The 13,931-nt window shown below is 39.3% G+C and overlaps 1 protein-coding gene across 1 annotated transcript; it reads right to left on the bottom strand.

Moving 5' to 3' along the window:
* Positions 1–2,046: 2,046 nt before the first annotated feature.
* Positions 2,047–10,004, bottom strand: SNRPB2 (small nuclear ribonucleoprotein polypeptide B2). Its single transcript, XM_030946050.1, has 7 exons — positions 9,939–10,004; positions 9,549–9,635; positions 7,618–7,790; positions 5,809–5,949; positions 4,553–4,603; positions 2,943–3,031; positions 2,047–2,426 (listed from the first exon to the last, which is right to left on the bottom strand). The coding sequence occupies exons 2-7, from the start codon at positions 9,610–9,612 to the stop codon at positions 2,267–2,269; spliced, it is 678 nt and encodes a 225-aa protein (XP_030801910.1). The 5' UTR covers positions 9,613–9,635; positions 9,939–10,004; the 3' UTR covers positions 2,047–2,266.
* Between the last annotated feature and the right edge of the window lie 3,927 nt (positions 10,005–13,931).

Raw genomic sequence — 13,931 nt, 5'->3', positions numbered from 1 at the left:
ATCCCTCTTTACACTTTTCACTTAAGTGAAAAATGTCCCCTTATAAAACCCATTTTTTGGTAAAATTGCATGTGACATTCTGCATAGCCAGTTGACAAGACAAATATATGACAGAGCTAAACAAGCAAAGTAGTTTTCCCTTCACCCCCACCACTATTTTTAAAACTATTTTGTCCTCAAAGATAAAGCAAGTTTACTTACAGACACAGTCATCATCAGTACACAGGTACTTTTTGGTAAGCTTCTCCACAAAAATTCCAGTTGCGAGAGGACACATTAATCTGAGACACAAAAGTAAAATCATCAAATAAACACTTTGTGTCACTTTTCTTTGCTGCAGCACTTGCTGAGTGTATGCCAGGTCCAGCAATCACCATCTTTTATGGAAGAGGCAGACACCTGGACAAACACACCAGGCTAATAGAAAGGGGCTATGGCAACATTCCATCCCACCAGAGCAGCTGTAGGCAGGGGGAAAACCTTGGGACCAACTCATAAAGCTGAATCTCCTCCCAAAACCACTCTGTATTAATATTTTAATCAGCAACTGTATTATTTAAACATTCTAAGCCCTCCTAGAACTGTCCATAGCCTTAATCGTACTTCAAGCAAAGTCTGAGAATGAAAATTAAGTCAGACCCTGGTAAGAAGCAAATGAAATTACATCCTTCTTAGTACTCCTGTCCTTAATTTTCACAAATGCTCACTGATAAGCACAATCTTCTGAGGACCAAAAATCCTCAGTGGCAGAGATTCCCCTGCTCCTGTCTACAGAAAGGACCTACTGGGACGATAGAAGATGGAGGCAATGTAACAACTGATTAGGGAACTGTGCAAGGCAGTAAAAAGACTTTTCAAGTCATTAATTAAAATTTAAAATCTAAGAACTCAAGCACTGCATACTTGTACAGACAAGACTCCTTCCACAGGGAGATGCAGTCAGAGCAAAACACAGAGGTCATTCCAGGACAGCAACCATTTCACTTTTCATTACCTAGCTGAACTCCGTTGAAGGTTTGAAGGTCCCAGACACTTAACAGTGCCACAGGCTGACTTAAAAGGTCCCCTTTACAACAGCACAGCAGCCAGGCTCCAAACCCTTAAAGTGAATAAATGTGAAAAGCAATGGTAGTCATGTGCACACAAACTAGTGGGAGGAAATGACAGCATAATTATTATCTATTAATTTATGACTGCAGCAGGAAAAATCCAAGGTTATGATGGAATTACTGTTATTTTTGCTCTTACAGGCACATTGGAATGATTTTCATTTGCAAGTATTAGAATACTTGTGAAATCACACATACACAAAATCATCAAAAAGAATGAAAAAGTACATAAAAGGAGATAGGATAATTGAAATGACTGTAAAAGAGACGTAATTTTGCAATGTAGTCTGGGAGCAGATGAAACTTCAGTTTTCTAAGTCTTGTGCAAATAAAGGTGGCTTATGTTGCAGACACAAAACATTACAACTTTTAAAAGTGATTTTTTTTCCTGAAATATTTAGAACAGTTACAACTCACAATACTATATCCGATTACTTCACTGCATCCAATGTACTTCATGTCACACAAAACCTATAAAGTTTTTAACAAATGAGAAAAAATAAAGTAAATCAAACCTTGAGAAACCCAGAAGCATTAGGTCATGTATTTTAGAAAAGCTTGGCTAAAAATCTGAAACTTTTATGTTTCCTCTCAGGACTTGTTTCTACTGCCAGCCACCAAGACAAAACTAAGTTGAATCGCATTACTATCAAACTATAATCAATTTCTAACTATACTTGGGGAGAAAAACCACTAATGATAAGCTGTATTTCCTAAGTGAAAAACAGTTGTCCCCTTGATAATCAGGTTGAATGCTGTATTTATTGTGAATATGCTGGCATTCAGCATCCCTGATCATACTTTTGCTCCAGAAAGAAAGCTATTTTTAGCACTCACTTCTGAGAAATAAGGGTCACCTTAAAAGCTTTTAAACTGAATAAAGCCCTGCAAGGCTAATCAATAATGAGACAGACTTAAGGAAAAAACATGGCTCGAAAACAGCATATTTATATTTTATTTTATAAAAATTAGTATTTCAACAGAAAAAGTTACTATCCGGGTGATCTCTGGAAATTTTACATGTGCCGTGGTCATTGTGGCAATTCTATTTGAGTCTTATGTTTTCTGCAGAGAACAGCAAACATGCTAGCTGACCAGAGTATCAGTGTTTTTAAAAAAAACACCTATCCACAGAAGTCCTTTACAGGATCATATAGCTATTTCTTCGCATAAGTGATTTTCATGGCGTGAGATGGAGTGATCTTGAATCCTTGGAGAGCATCTCGAGCAGCCCCTGCTTGGTTCTCATTTTCAAACTCCACAAATGCGATGTCATGGCGCCCTGGCACTAAGCGTACTTCTTTGAATCCGGGAAACCTTTAAAATAAGGCGAGAGTCAAAAAATACTTCTTAGCTCAATAATGTATCTGTCTTCAGTAGCTTCTTACCAGAAGCATCTACTAGTGCAATAGTTATTGCTAATGAAAGATTTAAATTGAAGGGTTTTACATGTTCTATCCTGAGAACTATGTCTCAATTAAGAAATATTATGTGGAAGCAGTTTAATTAGAGCTGTACACATACAGAAGCAATCTAACAAGCTTTAAAACTGCTCCTGCTGTCCTACAGACTTTAGTATTACAGTCACCAGCTTGAATCCAATGCAAACTGATAGCAGATAAACCACACAATCAAAACCAGCTACGAAAAATATCAGATTTGCTTTCTGAACCAAGTCATCAGAACCAACATCTGTAACCTTGGCAGTCAGGCTAACAGCTAAAATACCTTCAGAAGAAACTCTTATTTCTAAAAAGTGAGCTTGTTAACTGAGAAAACACACACAGGTTACAGAAGAATTCAAAGGAGAAATAATTTCTATTCAAAACTTACTGATTAAATAACATGGACAGCATCATCTCATTTGTTTCCTCAGGCAAATTATTAAGGAAAAGGATATAGTTTGGTGGGTTATCAGGCACCTGCAACAATGGAAGATTAAAGCTCAGAAGTTGTGTACAGTTCCTTTGCATCCGTCTGCATGATTATTTGAACTAAGACTCACATTTCTCTAGTTTTGCTCATAACATTCTATCTGGGCTTCACCACACCTTTATCAATATGCAGACAGAGCCCCTTCATTCTTTTACACATATATATTAATTTGGAGAGATTCTTACTTCCACAAAAATCACAATACCATACTGTCTTAGATGTCACATTTAAACTCAACTAGTCAAGAGCTGACACTGCAGTACTCTCTGCACCCAGGTGCCACAGTAGTGGTTGCAGTGCTATTCAAGACACCTGTAAGGAAGTGGTAGAATGTATGAGGGACTCACATGCTTTCAGAAATCTGAGGGTAGCCTGTTTACCTGCAGTACAACCAAAATACTGAGTATCTCTGGGCAATCAAAACTCACAAAATTCACATGGTTTTACTACAGAGCTCAATTAAAATGTAATTAGAAACCCCTTTAGATTTAGAGCTTTAGTCTTGTAACAGATTTGCCTGCTAATATGAATTTGTAGCCACTCACCACAGACAAGGCTGAGTAGTCATCTGCTGATACTGAAATCTTCAAGTCATCAAGTAAATTATAAATCTAAAAATAAACTAGACACCCCAACTTCAAACATCCTCAAAGCAGTGCCAAATAAAAAGCCTCAGCAGAACAATCTCCTTCTACTGATGGAAATATTCTAGGTAGTGCCATTAGGAAATAATCTTCTGATGTTCAAAGAAATAGCCAAACACTAAGTGCTGTGCTTTGATGCAAACTGACATGCACATATTGTGCCTGAAAATCCAGGGAGCAAGACCTTTTTCCATGTTGATTATGTATGCAATTGCAGTACTCAAGAAAGATGCAGGGCAGGGCAGGCAAAGATACTCTTCTATGGTACTTGCTCTCCTGCAAATCCTGGCTCTTTACCACTTTCACTTCTAACATGAATCATTTAGAAGGTCACTGAGCAGACAAGATGAATGAAGTGTAGGGAGTTGTTCCTACATCTCCACACAATCCTTTGGAAAGTAAGACACTTGTGAGAAAAAAGAAAAAGTGAGCAGAGAACCCCCAAACTCCTGAAATAAGGCTTTTAGGCAGATATTTTGGCATCCCATGTTGTCCTCCTTTTCTTTATCTGCTGCCAGAAAAAAGTAAGTTAAAGGGAACCTATTCACAATGAAAAAAAAAATTAAGAATCCTTCAACTGATACTAAGCACAGTCCAAATTTAAGAATCCACTACGATTTTGTAATAGTGCTGTTTTCTGTATAGTAATGAGAAACTGCAGATTTTCATTTCCGGTCAACCAGATACAGTAAAAAAGGGATTTGTTTTGTTTGTTTACTGTCATGTAGCTGTTAGACAAATGTCTCATAGGACAAAAACAAAGCTGGAAAATAAATCCTCACGTTTCCATGTGTAACAAACTATTATTCATAGAGAATAATTATAAACATTAGTGCTTTTAGTGATAAAAATAAAAAACATTACCTGATTCTGTGGTGTAGTGCCTGAGGCACTGGCTGAATTCTGTGTTGCTCCCTAGCAAATAAATACAGAATAGTTTTACAGAGGTGTTCCATTAGAAATAAACAAGCACATATCACCATGTTTCTCTACAATTCAAGACATATGTTAAAGGTTTTTTTGAGCTGCAATCCAAGAACATTTGATGCCTATGAGACACTTCTCAAAGGGAACAAATCCTGTGAATTTTGCTTGGCTCCAAAACCAGGCAATCAAAAGAAATAACATCAGTACTACCTGATCAATCTAATGGCTGAGTCAAGTTTTTTTCCACATTACAGAATTCTATTTATTAGACAGGGAGAAAGTAGTTTTGAAAATGAAGGCCTAGACAAGTATCCTGGTTTCACCTGGGATAGAATTAATTTTCTTCTTAGTACAGTGTGGTTTGAATTTAGTATGAGAGTAACACTGATAACAAACTGATGTTTTGGTTGTTGATAACTAGTGCTTGTTTGTATCAAGGACTTTCCAGTTTCACATGCTCTGCTAGTCAGTAGGTGCACAAGAAGCCAGGAGGGAGCCAGGAAAGCTGACCAAAACTGTTCAAAAGCACATTCCATAGAACAAAATATCATGTCCAATATATAAACTTGGGGGATCCGGTCAGGTGTTTTGATGTTTTCTGCTATACTCCAGCACAAAAGCTACTAAATGTTGTTACTTTAGACAAGCCAACCCTTAGTGGAGATAAATTCCAACCTAACTCCTGTCAATCTAACATGGAACATCTAATATCTAACATAAATGAATTGTCTTGTTCTCATTTACCATCCTTCTGTCCTTATTAGGCAACATGGAATTAAAACACTGAAGAGAAGAGCTGGTTGAGCACTTGAAGCCAGTACTAAAGATAAACCCATTCTCCTTTTTTTCCTTTTCTTAAGAGGCTAGTTTCTACTTTGGTTTGTTGTATGTTTGCCCTCCATCTTTATTTTTATCCAGTAATAGCAAAGGAGGAAAAACAAAGGAACAGCAAGGACTACATAACCAGCCCCCTCTCCTTCAACTTCTAGTAAATACTCAAGAGCTCTAGATAATCCACAGACCCCAATTTAGGGAGTTGAAAAGCAACAAAAGACAACATCAAGTCTTCAAATAATTATTTAGAATAGCTTTTTGTGGTTTTTTTTCTAATGGAGCTTTTTTGTTTGGTTGGTTTGTTTGTTCAGGTTTTCTGTTGTTTTTTTTTTTTTTTTCTGAACAGAGAAGCAGCTTACCTGGATAACCTTTTTATTTGGTGCATTCGCTGACTGTTCCAGAGTTTTAGCTTTCTTCTTTTCCTTTCTTTTTTCCTTATCAGCAAAAGTCCCACGCATTTTAGAGATGATATCAGAGTCTGTTTTTGCATACTGAATACGCTTTTTAAAAGAAAAAAGAAAAAGAGAGTATATTGTACAGTTAATAATACGGAACGTTCTGCACCACTTATATTAACTGTGTATTTACACTTTTTTTTGCAGAAACTTTTTATACTAAGAACATTGTTATAAAGTGTAGGTACACTTAGAAAGTAACCAATTCTCATAGTTTTTTCTGAACATAATTACAGAAGTCTAAATAAAAACCCTAATATGCAAATTACTAATTTTAGCTCATTGAAATCAGAACTCCATTTATCTAACAACAACTTTTTAACATCTGTCAAGGTAGCACCTACAGAGAGATACAGTTGAGCTACACAGAGGACAACTGAGAAAATCGGCACTAGCTTCTATTAAAACTGTGAGTTTTCAGTCCCATTTTAAAGGGAGTTAAATTTTAAAGTGATTTCTCAGATCTCTGCAGAAACATAAATCCAGCAAACCCCAAACTTCTTAAACAGAAAAGGCAAGTATTCACCTTAATCCCAACAGGATTGCATAAATGCTGTTCTTTTGACAAAGGCCTCCCACAGCTGAAGGTTAAGCAGATGCAGGTATAACTATACCAGTGTGCAACACTCTTATTTATGCATACAATCTTATTATTTTTCCTATCAGAGACTACCTCAATACAAAACAACACAACAGCTTAAGATTTTTTTAATGCTTTTGTTTAGTGCTTAGAGTATACAGGCTGCAGGCAATGTTCAAAGACAGAAGTACATTTGAAAGCTTATGAAGCCTCAATCCTTTTATTTCTTATTGAGTTCTACTGAGCACAAAACTCCTTAAGGATAAATGGCGGACTGAGTTTGCAAAATTCTGTGTTAAGGATTTAATTAGAGAATCTGAAGGTGTTAAGGCAAATAGCTTGCAGCTCAGCAGCACAACTACTCTCTTCACTGCTCAAAGCCATAAGCTGAGAGCCAGTAGAACTGTACCCATCCATTGCTGAAGCCATGGGCCATTTGCATGTATTGTTATGCCTCACCAACAGACGCAGAATTAAGAGATGCTTAATTGTCCAAGCAGACAAGAACAAAGCAGGTCAACTGTGCTACTCTGCAAATCATGAAGCACATTACTAAATCATGTTCTATCAACCAGCAATGTATTTGCTTCACTGAAGTTATACTGAAGTACAGTTACTTGGTTTGGTGATCTACTGTCAAGCAGAACTAGCCATCAATTGAAAAAAAAAAAATCAGTGGTCACATCAGGAGAGCAAACTGGAGATCTTCACCCTTCTCACTGTTACCTCAAAAAGGAAGCATCACATTCTAGCTATTCATTACCAATCTAAGAGTAGTTAATGTTACTCTACATAAAGTAATTGAAAACTAATCTAATTTCAATAATATTACAGAATTAATTTTATCGGTTCTATGGAAGACAGGATGAGTAAAACGAAAGTATTTAAGATCTTAAAAACTTCAATCCAGCATAGAAAAACAAAAAGTCCCCCATGTTAAGTTCAAAGTGTGTGTGTTGTAACTGCAGTCTCTTCAGCATCCCTCCAGCTTGCACAAATGTAGATACTCATCAGGATGTGACCTGAGTAATCCTTTGGTAACAACTACATAGGAGAGTTCATTCCCAAGGTGCAAGTACCAAAACACTGTATCACACCATCAGAGTATTTTTCTTCTTTACGAAATAACTTACCATTGGTTTCCCATAAAACGGAAAGCCTTGTAGCTGTCTCAAAGCATTGGTAGATGATCCAAGTTCTTTAAATATAACAAATGCCTGTCCTCTCATCTTCATAGTTTTTAAAGCCACAATGTCGACCACATGACCAAACTGTGAGAACAACGCGTACAGAGACCTCTTCAGCTCTGGGGACCAAGGGAGAAAACAGATTGTAACAGGTTACATGCAAATTTCCACTTCTACCGAGTCTGCTGTCCTTTGGGAACAATGTTTTTTAGAAGCTTTAGCTCACACAGCCAGTACATGAGTTTGTCAAAACTGTTACATCATTACAAGTTTATTTGTCCAGGTTTTGTAAACTGGTGTGCAACACTGGGTTTCATACCTCAAGGATTCAGGTAGGGAAGAAGTTGCAATGCCATCCATTCTACCATTCCAAGGGAATCACAATTACATAAAGGTATGTAAAAACATATTTTCATACAGGTATATGCACACACAAGTATGATGCGTGACAGCCATCTCAGCCTGATCAGAAAATCAAAACTGAAACAAGCAGCAGTAAAGAGATATGATGCAAAACAAGAATGCAGCAAAATAGGCTAAAAGGCTAAAAAAAGTTGGAAATTTTGGTTGTAACTATTTAATAAATTTTCTCACTCATATTCTGGATCCAAATTATTTTTGTATGAGACTACTGCAGCTTATTGCTGCATTGGATTTATTTTAATTATCTACAATAACCTGAACACATGCCAAATTAAACCTTAGTACTATCCAAATCAAGCTAAATAAATAATCCATACTGTGTAATCATTCTAACACAAAACCATTACATTTAAACTATTTAACAATATAAGAATGCTGTCTCTTCTGTATTGATATTGAGACTTGGTAATATCAGTCCACTGTCACTTTCTCCACCTGCTCCTGACTAACTATATTAACTGTATGTTTTTTTATTAAAAAAGGTGCTCCATCAAAACACTTTCCCTAAAAATTACTTTAATACCTGTATTAAAACAGAAAGTAATTTGTAATCGTAACAGGTAGTTTAACACCCTGTATTTAACTCATGGCAATCCTACAAGCTTTAACAAGACCAAGTGCAAGGTGCTAAACCTGGGTCAGGGCAACCCCCAGTATCAACCCAGGCTGAGGATGGACAGATGGAGAGCAGCACTGAGAAAAACTTGGGGTGATGGTGGAGAAGGGGCTGGACATGCGTACTCACAGCCCAGAAACCAACCATGTCCTGGGCTGCACCCAAAGCAGAGTGGGCAGCACCCTGTGAGGGAAGGGATCTGCCCCGCTCAGGAGAGACCCCACCTGCAGGGCTGAATCCAGATCTGGGGTGCCCAGCACAAGAAGGACATGGAGCTGTGGGCGCAAGGCCAGGAGACCACCAAGTTGATTAGAGGGATGGAGCACCTCTCCTATGAGGAAAGGCTGAGAGATTTGGTGTTGTTCAGCCTAGAAAAGAGAAGGCTTAGGAGTGATCTTTGGCCTTCCAGTACCTGAAGGGAGCCTACAAGATGCAGAAGGACTATTTACAAGGGCTTGGAGTGACAGGACAAGGGGTAATGACTTCAAACTGACAGGAGGCTTAGATGTAATATTGGGAAAATATCCTTTACTGTCAGGGTGGTGAGGCACTGGAACAGGCTTCCCAGAGAGGCTGTGGAATCCCCATCCCTAAAAGCGTTCAAGACTGGGCTGTAGGGAGATCTCAGCTACCTGATCTAGCGGGAGGTGCATTTGTTTGCTTTAGCTACTGTTTCATTACAAGAAAGCGTTTGCCTAGAACTTGGATAATGATCTCCTGCTCAGCACTTCAGAGACCTCCGGGAGCTCCTAAAAGCCCCTTTGTATGACAAGTGCTGTGTGCAAGTGAATGACCAGGCTTCACTAGACAACCAGACGCGATCGGCAGCCATTCGTACCTTCCTTCTTGATCTTGTCATTGATGTTGTTGATGTAGATGGTATGGTTCGGCCTGATGTCCATTCTCGGCGGCACCCGCGAACTACCTGCGGGCAGAGCACACAGGAGAGGCGTTAGCGGACCCCCGGCCGCGACAGCTGCCAACGCCGGCGACATCTCACAACCCCGGGCAGCGGCACCGCGAGCGGGGGGGCGGCTTGTCTGTCTATACGTCTGCCCGCCCGCAGGCCACACACCCGCCCCGCTCCGGCCCTTTCCGGGCGGAAGAGAGCTGCGACGGCAGGACAAGAACTCCAGAGAAGAAGCCCCGAGCTAGCCCCTTCTTGCTCCCACCTGGATCCCAGACCCTGGACCCCGGGTCCCAGAGCTCCTCATCACCCCTCACCTACCCTCTCCTGTCCGGCCTCCGCTCTCGATGGCGGCCTGCGCTTCCCGCCCTGCCGGGACGCAGCGCAGGCGGCAAAGCCACTCCCAGAGCAGTCGATGCGCCGAATGCCGATAGCGCCGATGGGGAGCGGCGGGTGCGTGCGGCCCGAGAGCAGCGGATGAAAGTGTTGTATGTGAAAAACGCCAATCGCTTGTTTTTAAAATTTTAAAAGTTTAGTAGTAATAAAATTGTTATAAAAATAGTAATGCAATTAGAGTAATAATAATTTGGACAATTTGAATTAGGACAGTGTGAGACAATAGAGACAAAGAGTTACGGACGTCCGGGTACCTTTTTCTGGGGTAGCACAAGCCCGAAAAAGGATACCCATTAACAAAGGGTTAACCCTTAAAAACAATAGCCTGTTGCATATTCATACACCTCATACATGATGCATAAATTCTATTCAAATACAGGATTCTCTCTGGTCATCGTCAACTTCTTCCTCATAAGCCAAACAGCGTCATCCTGGCTGTGCGAGGTGGGAAGAAGTTCGTTTCTTTTGATAATGGAGCAATAAATTCCCTTTCTCTGAAAGATTTAAGTGTCCTGTGGCTGCTATTTCAGCACGAGTCCTTTCTTTAGAAAAAAAGTATCCTACATAGCATAGTTTCTATTTTAACATTTTGTTGTAACCTAAAACTATATTTACCACACTACTTAAAAGAATTAATACGGCATTAGTTTCTATACAGCATTACTTTCTAACACAACACATATAATATTAATTTTAATATTTGCGAAAAGCCAATCATATGCATTTTTCACATTATAGATGGATAATGAAACTATTGGGTCTCGCAATTAAGGTATAACTATTGTGTGCATATTAAGAAACGCTTTAGTGATGTATAGTTATGTTATTGTAGTTAGATGTCCTCTGTTCTCCCCATAGTTCCTTTCCCCCCCCCCCCCCACCATATTGTTGCCATCAGACACCCGGGGTTTTCTAGGACAGGTGCACAGGTGTCCCTTACCCAGGGCAGTTAGGAATGGAAAAGCTTGGAGCTTAGCAACACATGATCTCCAATCAAGTTACAAGAAAGCAGTCTCCACCGATAAATGGCAAAGAAGAGCTGACTGACAGACTTTGGGAGGGGCCAGAGCTGGCTGATGCAACCCCCAGGGGTATAAAAGAGTGAACATCCACCTTGGTGATAAACTGGCCATGTGGTATCCACAAGGGCAGTTCCCAGTGCCGCGAATTTTTCCTTATGCAGTCCTTTTGTTGTATTTTTGTCAAGGTTTAATAAACATTTTTAAATTTTCAAAGTGATTAGTTGTTTCTCACAAAAGGGAGAAAATGGGATAAAAGCGCGATAAGGATAAAAAGGGATAAGAGTTTGCTGTCGGCAGAAATGGGCGTTTCTTGCCCCAGGGTTTGGCTCTGTCCTGTCCATAGAGCAGTAAGCGAAGATAAGTGTGGTTTGGTTTTGGAGATTTTTTTTTTTGTTTGGTTTGGTTTTGTTGGGGTTTTTTTTTTGTTGTTTCTTTCTTTCTTTCTTTCTTTCTTTCTTTCTTTCTTTCTTTCTGGATTTTTTTGGTGGTTTGTTTTTTTGGTTTTTTTTTTTTTGTTGGTTCGTTTTGGTTTTTGTTTTTGTTTTTTTTCTGTTTTTGTTTCTTTGCAACACCTAGAGCAGCAACTTGGGAAAGCACGGAATTGTTTGGGTTGGAAGGATCTTAAAGGTCATCTCATAAAACCATCCTGCCATGGACTTGGACACCTTCCACTGGATTGGGTTGTTCCAAGCCCTATCCAACCTAGCCATGAATACCCATGCCACAGCTCCTCTGGTCAACCTGTGCCAGAGCCTCATCACCCTCATAGTAAAGTATTTCTTCACAATATCCAGTCTCAACCTGTCCTCTTTCAGTTTGAATCCATCCCCCCTTGTCCTGTCACTCCATAATCCATTGCTCTCCAGATTTCTCCTTATAAATAAGGCCTTATTTATTAGACCTCTCCTTATAAATTACACCCTTTCTGAAAGGCCATGGTTAGGTCACACCAGAGCCTCCTCTCCAGGCTAAACAATCCCAATTCCCTCAGCCTCTCCTCATAGTAGACAACCTCCATCCTGCAAACCACCTTTTGTCCCTTCTCTGGACTCTCCCCACAAGTCCATCTCCTTCCTGTGCTGGGTGAGGATCCCAGAGCTGGATGGGAGAATGCAAAATCTTCAAAATGTCTGTAAACATTCAGCAAGCAATATTTGGGTTTAGTTCCAATATTGAAAAGGCGGTGTATTTTTTTGAATGTAATTTCTTGAAGGTACTTTGAAAATCCCTCTGGCAATGCTGCCTCAGAACAAATAAACAGTGCAGAGATTAAGGTTGCAGCCCTTGATTTTTTGGAATAATTTGCAGGCTGCATGCCTTCATTTCTAGGAATTATTAGGCAGGATTTTTTCAGAAACAATTAGAAGTCGCAAAGGCTTACATATAAAAAAGAAGTTCTTGCAGGGGAACTGCTTCATAATCAATGAATTAGTTTTTGCTTAAGCTATAAATTATATTGGGGCAGGCCATCTCTTTGTAAAGAAGCAGGAATATTAGGAAGAGTTCTTGGTTCAGTAATCTTTCAGGAAAAAACCCATTACTCCAGATCCCAGAGCATGTAGGAAGTGTATAAAGAAAAACATGGATTAAAGGGATTCAAAAATAAAAACCAAAGGCAAATAAGCTGTTGACTGAGGTGTCATTCACTGTTGGAAGAAAACTGTGTTCTGCAGTTGTTTACAGCAGAGCATGGTGTGGGAATTGTAGTGCCAGTGGATGCCTTATGCAATGCATACATGTGACAAATTCAGAACATGACAGGCAGCAGTTCTGGTCAAGTTTTAGGGTTCTATTTATTTTTCTTTGTTTATTGTCTCAGAGTTAGTTGTTAAGATAAAGTACAGATTTGAAATCCAAGCATGAACAGTACATTAAAATTCTTTTTCAGAAAGGCTGGCTCTACTGTTTTATAACTTCATCAGCAGTACAGTCCATGTAACTATAATTTATTATCAATGTTTGTCTTGGTTTGGAAAGACAGGTGTCTGCTAAGGAAGGCAGGAGCCTCCCATGAAATGGAAAAAAAAATGTAAACCCCCTCCCTCCAAATTGTTATAAATTTGAAAATAAGGGGCTCTCAGGCAAAAATATGGGAGCAGGAGTAACAGTTCTTTATTAGGGAAGAAAATAAAAAGATAAAATAAACAATGCAGCAAACTAAAACAACACTGACAGAGTCAGAACACAACTTGACACCCTGTTGGTCAGGATGTTGGTAGCAGTCCAATTGGAATTGTGGCTGCAGTCCTCCTGGAGTGTCAGGTGTGGTTCTGTTGGAGCAGTGATCCTGTAGAAAGGTGTAGTCTTCCTCTGAAGATCCATTGGAAGAGGCATTTGTTCCTCTGGAAAATCCAGTGGAGAAGCTTTGCTGGTGTTGAGAATCTCAAAGTATACCCAGGGAGGAATGCTTGGCTCCTCCCTCTGGGCGGAGCATCTCACAATGGGATGCTATAGTTGTTATCAGCCATGCAGTGACATTCAATAGCCTGTTATCAGCAGATGTCTCCCCATAGGGAGGAGTGGTTGTGGAAGAGATAAGGAAAACTGCCCACTTAACAGAAGGCAACTGCCATACAGATGGCAAATAGAATACAATTTGCTTGGTAATCCAGGACAATGTTCAAAACTGCTTATTTGTTATTGAGTCAATGCAGATAAAGGAACTGGTCTCACAGAATCAAAAATCTTGACATTTTATAAATTATTTTTAAAATTAAGTCCTTTGTGAAAATGCATATTATATGCTTGGCTCTTCACAAATGTCAAAAGTAATACTATATGTGTTATGTTGGAAGTTATGCTGTATTAATTTGTAGTACTGTATTAATCCTTTTTAGGTAGTATGGTAAGTATAGTTTTAGGCTATAATATAATATAAAAATAGAAACCATGCAAT

The sequence above is a fragment of the Camarhynchus parvulus genome, chromosome 3, assembly GCF_901933205.1.
Source record: "Camarhynchus parvulus chromosome 3, STF_HiC, whole genome shotgun sequence".
NCBI lineage: Eukaryota > Metazoa > Chordata > Aves > Passeriformes > Thraupidae > Camarhynchus > Camarhynchus parvulus.
The sequence above is the reverse complement of the archived record's forward strand: the minus strand, read 5'-3'. Positions and strand labels throughout refer to the sequence as shown.